The 9,653-nt window shown below is 39.6% G+C and overlaps 1 protein-coding gene across 2 annotated transcripts in view; it reads right to left on the bottom strand.

Moving 5' to 3' along the window:
* Window positions 1–244: 244 nt before the first annotated feature.
* DENND3 (DENN domain containing 3) overlaps window positions 245–9,653 on the bottom strand; it is a 76,352-nt gene continuing 66,943 nt past the window's right edge. Inside the window, exons 19-23 of one of the 2 annotated variants that reach the window (XM_067558328.1) lie at window positions 9,225–9,385; window positions 5,798–5,931; window positions 4,443–4,561; window positions 4,177–4,314; window positions 245–2,593 (exon numbers count right to left, since the gene is read on the bottom strand). In XM_067558328.1, the coding sequence (XP_067414429.1) occupies window positions 2,393–2,593; window positions 4,177–4,314; window positions 4,443–4,561; window positions 5,798–5,931; window positions 9,225–9,385 (753 nt within the window). In that variant the 3' untranslated portion in view covers window positions 245–2,392. Of the gene's footprint in view, window positions 2,594–4,176; window positions 4,315–4,442; window positions 4,562–5,797; window positions 5,932–6,575; window positions 8,254–9,224; window positions 9,386–9,653 lie in introns of those variants that run through there. The other variant, XM_067558329.1, reaches the window with a different exon arrangement.

Genomic DNA, 9,653 nt, shown 5'->3' with positions numbered 1-9,653 from the left:
AAGGGATGCTTAGTAGTTATAGTGTACCATAGCCAACCAGCATAGAGCAAAAGCAGTCATCAGCCTGGAATAGAACTGGGCAGAACCTGATGTAAAGACAGTCCTAGGATCTGAGAACCACAGCCACCCCCTTTGCAGCCTTATCTCTACTACACCCAGCAGACAATGGCCATAGTTGTGAGTTTAGGTCTTTGTGTTGTGTTGAATTACATAGAAATACAAACAAATTACAAAGAGAGGCTAGAATTGCAATAGTGTTTAATATTCTGTTTCTCATGTTATTTTTTTCAGTGACTGAACAAATGACTGCTAAAATTCTTCCCTGTCATCAAATGACAATGCCTTTCCCATCAGACTGAAAGACTTAGAGTATATTATCAGTAATGTATACATCAATACTTCTGTTGCCCCTGTACCACTATAGGTTATATACGTTAATGAAAAAAAGTAGCAACTGATTTTTCCATCCATTTTATATTCCACTTTATTCTGCAATGAGATAGACACAACCATTCTGCACATATGTATGGTTCTCCAACTCACATTTCCTGAAAGGAAGTGACTAGGAAACGTAAGCCAAATGAAACACCAAACCACAGTACAATGGCATTTACTTTCAATTACTTTGCATTATCTGCTTAATAGTATATGGTGCCTTCTTGTAACTTAAAAATAAGTTGAATTATTTTTTTAGGCATGTTCTGAGCTAAATAATGGCAGTTCTTTTTATGATTTATGTCTCAGTTTATTTATTTATATTGTATTGAATCTCCCTCACTCCCTAGAAATGAGGGAAAAACAAAGGCGAAAAGAACAAAAAAGTAAAGGAATGGGAACGGAGGGAAAGGAAAGGCAGGAAAGTGGGGGGCAGGGATGGGAAAGGAGATCAACATCTCGATTTCCATCCAGTTTCAATTAATCAAAGGTTTCTAAAAAGTCAGATCAAATCTTTTCCAATTTGTCTTAGCTCCCTCTTCTCCAAACCATCTCGCTCTCTAGCTACCAGGTCAGCAACGTCACTGTGCCAAGCCGCTCCACCTGGGTACAGACTGCTCTTCCAGCTAAGCAGTAACAGTCATTTGTCTACGAGCACTGCTCTAGTGAGCCAAGCGTTCTGTGAGCTGGGGCGTTTCCAAGATAATGGACTGCATCCCAAAACACAGCTCTTGGAAGTCATTTTTATGGAGGTATCCAATATCATATTAATCCTCTGTCCTGCTTCTAGCCAAAAAAATTGTACACTGGGACAGTCCAAAAACAATGTTAGCCACTATGGTTCTGGGAGACAAATGTGGACAAAATAAAAACATTTTTCTACCGAATCGGCCTTAATTATAGATCGACAGTAGAATATTTAATGGCTTGCAAGGCACTTCCCCACTGGCTAGGGTTCAAGGAAATACACAAATCTTTGTTCCATGCTTGGTACAAGCAATCTAAATTAGGCAGGGTCTTTTGTGCCAGGAAGTCATAACAGGCTAAGATAGTTGGGCAGTCCCAGCTAACTGAGTGGTGTAGGGGTGGGGTTTGTTTGCATAGCTCCAACAAATGTTGCTCCCACAAGCAAGCATATAATATATTGAAATTAAACTTGTCAGAGAGAGAACTACTACAGCACTGGTTCCATTTCTAAGACCTTGGCAAATCCCAATATTCTACGTTTGCTTTTTAAAGGAGCACGCACTTCTTAAAGTTGCTGTAACTAGAAATATCCAAATACCTTGGCACTCCCAGCACACAGCGTAAGTGCTACGAGGGAAAGTCTGAATTTTAAATAATGCAGCACCATAAATACAGAAGGAATGGAAAGTCATCCCTGCATTAATCTGGCTGCCAGTTTAGAAAGACACTTAGAATTTACAGTAATTCTATCACCCATAATAAATCAAACAATGAAATTTAATATTTTCCCAAACAAACATTTCCAGCTGTTACAGGCTGTCAAGTAGTCAAGAATATTATTTTGTAGGATGACACTCATGTATCTTTAAGAAGTAGCTCAAACCGAATTATTGGGCCATATTCTGCTGGTCTAGCTTCACTGAAGTCAATTTACCTTAGCAAAGAAGTTAGTCCATAATCTTGACCGCTCATAACCAAGTTTGTAAAATGTAATCTTCAAGTTTAAAATCCAGTGATGTCTTTACTCAGTCTTTCATTACCTTAACTCAGAGTGCAGGTCATGGCTGATCATGACAAGGTGCAAACAGAAATTCCCTTTTTCCCCCCCTATATACTACAATAATGTAGTTATCACTGAAATAGTTATACTAATAAATTAAAAATAACACTGATTGATTGTTAAAAACATCTGAAGGGTGAAGTTGGAGTAAAAATCCAAACTGGTAAGTTTTCCAATAATGGTATTTGCACACTCTTGGAAAAGTTAGAACTATTCAACTTTCCAAATAGCAATCTTCCCTTCTTCTCTTCCAGAACCGCTAAGAACATATCTGTCCTCTGCAGAGCACAGTGCCTTCACCGTATCAGCATGGCCCACCAACTCCTTCTCCACAGTTTTCTTTTCAGCATCTATCACATAGATCTTTCCCTTGGTTTTGCCCTGTGATATTCCTCTGCTGCCAATCCATATCTGAAAAGCAGAATCAATTTTAATGCATTCCATTCCACTTCTCTTCTAAGATACAGGCTTAGCTGTTTCAGCGAAGGAGTTGTTTTATGTGCCCCCAAGACACGGTCAGTGGTATTGTGGTCAGATTTGAAAATGGTAACATGCAAGATTTCTCAAAGCTACCTGTTGGAGCTAATGCTGTGTATGTTTCTGTACAGGGTATCTACTCACTATTACATTTTTAATAAGGGTTGCTAGCTAGAAAGAAGCATATTTAAGAACAACATAATGGGCATCATTCTTTGTCTTTGCATCCTTGCTAAAATAAGGAAAAGGTATACTAAACTGCCTGGTTTTAATTAGATGCATTTGGAAGTAGGCCTGTAGCAAACAGCTGTAACACTATCATCGTCAGTCTTTGCCAGCCTGGCAGGCCAGTCAATGCTATTTTGTTCTTTACAGCAGAGAGATGTGGATATTATAGCTATTACTGCTGGCTCCATCCTATCCTAGGGGAGGAAGTGCCATGTTGCTGCATGGCTGGCAGGCTTAAAGACAGGAGCATTGAATGTTCCAATTGGGGAGGTGGGAGGCTCAGGAACGTTTGCTTCTCTTCCCTTTTCTGTAGAAGTTAGCTGGAGAATATCGCTATGTCAGGTGCCACTGGGCTACGAATGAGTGGAGCGGAAGAGGAATGACGCTGCAGATGGAGCTGAAGAGGGCAAACGGCTCTGAGTTTCTGAGTAATCCTTTAATGTACAGGTTGGTTGGGTATCTCAGGGTTTGTGGGGTCCTAGCTCTACGGCACCTTTCTCTGTTTTCCCGTTAAGTCCTGGTTCACCAACCTAGCCCCAATGGCAGAGCAGCTACATATATAGAGCAGCCTCCCAACTCCAAAAGGTGCTTTATGAAGCGACTGTGCATTTTGTGGGAGACCGGCTGCGGAGTGTGGGATGATTTCAGAAGGGTCTGCAGTTATTGTCTCCATCTCACTAGGAATATATTTTTACTGTTATTGATGGAAATGACCTTTGTCCCTGACCAAATGGTGCTCTCACTTGGCAGCAGCTGCAGATCTCTCAAGGTGACTGGTATATTGCCACTGCAAGGGCTGAGGGACACTGCCACAAGATGGCGATATGGGGAACTGCTTGGGTCCTTTAACCCTGACATGGAGGGCACATGATGATAAGATAGAAAGAGCCCATCTTCCAGAGATAGGCCAGCTAATCAGCATTTATTATTTTTACACTAGTCTTTTCTTGGACTCTATCATTGGGGACAAGGCATTAAATGTCAGGGACCTAATCTTTGGTTCATACTGTTCAGTGAAAAGGTCAGTGGCTCAAAGTCATCATGTATTTAATCATGGATGAGGCTTCTGGCCTTGCTTGGATGTTGAGTACTAGATGGACAATTACGCTGGGCTGCTATTAGCTCAGCTGACTCCAAAGAGCTACTCGTGTCTCAGACCAATATGCATGCAAGTCCACAATAAAGGAACTCAACTGATGAAAACATGACCGTGCTGTAAAACATAAACTGCATTACATCTAGGAAACGGGCAACAAACAAACATATTAAACAAACAGAATGTATTCTACCTGGTTTTTTACTTTTATCATACAGGTGATCTCAGAACAGTCTTGAAGATGAATCTTTTGAGGCGTTCTGGAGAGATCTGTTGCATTCCAAATATACAAGTCACTACTCCCTGAACATGACGTCCATACCTGGTCCCTCTAAAGAATAGAAAGAATATGACCAATCTTACCAAGGTACTCACAAATATATCCTAAGAAATAATTGTGCAGCACTGTTTATAAGCAGTGACTTCCTTTACAGCAAATTATCAGCCTCAATGTAATACCTCAAGAAACAGCTGGAAACAAAGAAAATAAGAGCACACATCCTTCAGATTCTCTTCAATTTTCATTTCTTGCCGAACAGACCCATTAGTTGTCGCTATGAGTAAACAACTTCCTGTACCTTCAATAGTAAAAATATGAGGTTAGTAATTGAAGTACTGACTTCCTAGTTCCCAACAAAACCATGGAAAGTTAGGCAGGAGTAAATGTGTACATGCTCCTGGTGACCCCACATCTGTATCTTTCCTAACACACCCCAATGAAAACTATACATTGTATTCTCTATTCCTAATTCACCTCTCACTTTGTACATTCCTATGTCTATTCTGCAATTACAAGCATGCCTGTTGGTAGGCTAGATGCTAATAGAAGGAGAATAGAGAACATGCTTAAATTTGCATATCATTATTAGTTCTCGGTGTGCACAATATTTGCCGCTATAGATCTAGGTCAGAGATTTTTTGTACTACAGAAGTTGTGGGGTGGATTCCTGGCCCCAAAGAAATTAAAGGGAGTGTTATCACTGACTGCACATAGGGTCAGGATTTCACCATAGTCTTTAGTAGCTTTTCTGTCACATAAGCACATATCTGATATACAGTGGATCCAAGGTCTAGAGGTCTATGGTAGCACTGTGTGATAGGGCAATGCTGGGTGGATAAGCCTTAAGTTTCTTGAAGCAACCTGTACTTGGAAAAGATGGCTTATTTACGTTTACTATGGCACTGAAGCCTCAGCATATCCTACTCAGCTCCTACACACGAGGGATGGCAGAATACATGGAAGTAGGCAAAAGTGATTGCCGGGACTATCAAGTTAGACTTTTGCCATAACAGGTGGCTCAAACACAGATCCACAACTTCTGATGAGATAAGCACTAGACCCTATAGCCTTAAAAGAATGTCTCTTTTAAGGGTTTCCATGCCAATTTACAGGCATCTTCAGGCGAGGCCAGACAAAGCTTGATGCTTCTAGATGGCATATCTTGCAAAGACTGAAACATCCCTGAACAGATTTTCAGTCCCAATGAGACATGGCCATCCAGATGCAACTCACACCCTCCCATGCAGCAATCCAGCGATTTTGTCCAATGTGGGACTTCTTGCTGTCAAACAAGGATACTTTTAAGACCCTGATTAGGCCGAATGCTTAATTTAAAGACATGAATAGTCCAAAAGAACTCAACGGTACTACTCTATGCTATTTAAACAACCTGAATGGATGGGTTGATGGAGAGAACCGGTTAACCATACAACAATAAAAGACATGGCATGAAATTGTCACTTTACATTCAAGTGACAAACATGCAAAAACTTATTTTAAAAAAATTCCCATATCTGAGGCATGAAGAACTTACAGCACCAAAGATGGTTGTCATGGAGTTTGACAGAAATAAGATTTTTGCAGGGCAGCTGAAATCTACGGTTTACTTTCAAAGTGCTAATGTTCCAGGCAATCACTGTCCCATCTAAACTGCATGAATATGCTTCGCTGTTGAAGTAAACCAAACAAAATTAAAATAGCATGGTGTACATTCAAATCCAGCACAGAAATCTCAGATAAGCAAGAAAATATTGATATAGGTCTCATAACACAACATTAAAGCCAAGTCAAAGCAGAGATCCTTACTTCTAAGAGTAGTAGAAATATTAGATTAAAATACAGCAATGAACCACAAAAGAACGTGCATTCAAGTCTAGAGGATAGTAGCACAGGAGTACTTCCGAAGTACTAGGACAGCATTCTGGAAGGAACAACAGCAGATAGCAGAGAGAGAGGGTGCTTTGGATGAGACCCTTAGGCAGCAGAGTTGCTCAGATTTGGCATGTGCACTTCTGCACTGTTCATTTTAATAAGTATCATAAGATGTATTTTAACTTATTTTTCTTGTAGTTGTAACAAAAGAAGTGAGTCTGATTAAGTTCATCTCTGCCAGGACTACAAGGGAATATTCCAAAGCACTGACAGCTTTCAAAAAGCCACTATATTGAAAATGGCCTCCTTCAGAAAAACAGATCCCTCCCTCCTCACCCAAGTGCCGAATATCACCCCAAAAGTGATCCCAGGCCCACAAAGCACACTATTATTCATCTTTGACAAGTGAGTTTAAAGGCTCAGTGATTAGCAAACCACTGAAATAGAAATGAGAGCTTCATATTAGAAAGCCAGGAATTCCACCTTTCTAATGGGATAGTACTCTTACATCATGAGATAGTGGACCTTACTTTATAACATTATTGACTAATTATTGGAGATGTCTAAAAATGTAGCAATTTATTTTCTAAGGCATGTATGCTAGACTTGTATACTAATGCAACTGGGCTTTACTTGTAGAAGGATACAAAAACCACTACCTATAAACTTGTAAATGTAAGCATTTCTAAGAATGCTTTTCTCTAACATATGTTGAATATACAAGAATACTGTACCATTCTTTGGGGTGACCTACATGATACAAATTTTCTCATGGCTTTGTTACTCAAGAATACTCAGTCATCCCAAATTAATACCAATATAAAGCCTAGTCATAACAATATAAATACCATAGCATGTAATCTTTCCTGGTCTCTTTCTAATTTTATTTTTATTACTTTCTAAATAATTGTATATATGGTGTCTACACTTTTACAAAGACCATGTTAAGAGAAAGTTACGTTTTCAAAGAGATCAGGAAATGCCAGAGTTAAGGTTGATTCAACATTGACTCTGTCTACTCCTGTGAATGCATTAGAGCAGAGTCTAATTGCATCATCACTTAATATTTCTGCAAGACCCATGCTTTGTTTAATGCAAAGTAAGGGCCACATTCAGAAGGCTTATAAAATTAGATCCTACTAATGTAAACTTTCCAATATTATTTGAAGATCAGACTTTAACATTCCCACTTTGTAGGCTAGTACTTTAAGTGAGGCACATATCATGCACTACAAACAAATAGTGCAGTAGTTACAGCACTCAAATAGACAAGTACATTGAATGTTAGTCATTCCTCTTTTTAATTCTGCTGTGTGTTATTGAATTTCCTTTCTATTCCTCCATGTTTAAAGCAATAGCTAAAAATCATTTTTTCACTATTATTGCATGTAGGAAAATATATTGTACTGTCCCATATATTTTAATATGTATAAACCACAGGAGAAATTCTTTTTCAGCACATCACAATACGTTGGCAGTCCATCGCTGACGGTCATGATGGTATTGTTGCAATTCTCATCGATCGCTACGCATATTGACTCTGAAGTCCAAATCCTGATGCACAGAGTTGACTGAATGGAAGGCATGGAAAGTCCGTATCTGTGATGTTTGACGATGCAGCTCTGTGGCACCTTTCACATGCAGTCTGGAGACAATTTAGTCAATCCCGCTCAAACCTGTTACATGCTGATCTTGTCAGAGACCACCATGGAGTTCTGTTCTGAGTCACTTGCTTGAGTTCTTTGAGATTGATGCCGGCCCACTGAAGACAGTTCTTCAGGTTATCTCTGAAGTGCTTTTACGCACAACCCTTCTTTCGTTTGCTCTGCCTTCGCTCCCCATACAAGATCTGTTTTGGGAGACGGTGGTCTTCCATTCTGATGACATGTCCCGTCCACCTAAGTTGTGCTTTCTATAGCATTTCCTCAATGCTGATTGTTTGCTCTCTCAAGGAACTTAATATTGGTTACTCTGTCCTGCCAATGGACACTCATTATTGCATGGAGGGAGTGCATATGTCACAACAGCTGCTGAACAAAACAACACACTTGTTCCCTTCACTTTTGTATAAAGAAAAATAAATCCAGAACTGGGTTGTAAAAGTATGATGAATCTATTCTGTGGATGAAGCAAAAATGGAATGATTTTTAAGATGCTTCTGTGTGCAATTTATAACTGGATGCTTCCAGCTCCCTTTGCTCTCATCTCTGTTCAAAAATTCTCTTACATCCTCTTTGTTCCAAAAATATATAAAGCTCCACTTTAAAGGCAATTCTCAGCTTTTGGCATATATAATATAGAGGCTTCCACACTGGGCTTAATAAAGACTTGCTTTACGGTAAAGTCCCTCTATTTAAAGTGACGTGCTCCATCCAAGATCCTGGAATATCCGGTATTTGTTTCTTTTGTGAATTCTCTCTCCTTGACCACATGCTAACACTTTCCCTTGTCTTTCCATTCAAGAATTCAAGCATAGTACAGTTTTGCTTGGATCCTGAACTGGTCTTCTGATCATTTGGGTTAGATTTTCAGGTCTATTAAAGCAGCTTTGAGTTGCTCTGACAGCACAAAACAATTTTCAATTTGGTTTAACTGGCCTGGGGAGGATTCCTCTTGGGGAGGTGAATCTTCCAGTGGCTCAGGGAAACCATAGCAGTTCCATGCCACTTCCCCCTGACTGTGCTGCATCGAGCATGCCCAGGGTACCGGAGCAACTAACTAATCCCCAGTGGCTAGAATGGCCTCTGCGTGCCAGTGGTAGCAGGGTTACAACAGTAGCTCTCGGAAAAGCACAACTCTTTTGGAAATAAGGTATGACTATGAATCTGATCACATCTACATATAAGGTTAAATATAGTATCTTGGAACTGGCTGTTTTATATGGACCCTTACAGACACCTGCAAGATTTCTCTGAGTTAAATTTAGTGAAGATGTTGATTAGCAATTAGAGGAAATAAACAAATTTTCTGGTTCAAAATTCTCTCTGATATTATACATTTGTGCAACTTCAGACGCTTTAGTACAAAGAATGTCTCCCACATTAGCCGGTATATATATTTAAAAAAAGGAACTTTGTAATCAAATTTACCTGGGTATACTGTTCCTGTTATCTACAATGATGTCCATAACATGAGAGCGGTGGTCATCTAGTTGCTTATTGCAAGACATACTATGAATGTTGATTATATAAATAATGGCATCTTGAGAACCGATCCATACTTGGCTCTGCTCTACCATTACCATACAAGTCTAGAAGGGACAAAAAAGTGCAAGATTGCTTTAAAAGGTACAGTACAGAAGGCTCTCACTCTTGAAAGAAGCACATAAACATGTTATACTAAGGAGAGAGTTTTGCCAGTGGCTGAAGTAAGAGCAATAATCTAGATTCCTCACTGCTATTCTTGGGTCTGTCACTAAAAGGCTGTATGACTGAAGGTAAGTGAAGTCATCTCCATGGCTCAGTTTATCCTTCAATGATGTAGGCATAATAATACTTACTGATACCTCTCACAAAGGA

The sequence above is a fragment of the Emydura macquarii genome, unplaced genomic scaffold (assembly GCF_026122565.2).
Source record: "Emydura macquarii macquarii isolate MOO-44397 ecotype Brisbane River unplaced genomic scaffold, CSIRO-AGI_Emac_v2 contig_1947, whole genome shotgun sequence".
Lineage (NCBI taxonomy): Eukaryota > Metazoa > Chordata > Testudines > Chelidae > Emydura > Emydura macquarii.
The sequence above is the reverse complement of the archived record's forward strand: the minus strand, read 5'-3'. Positions and strand labels throughout refer to the sequence as shown.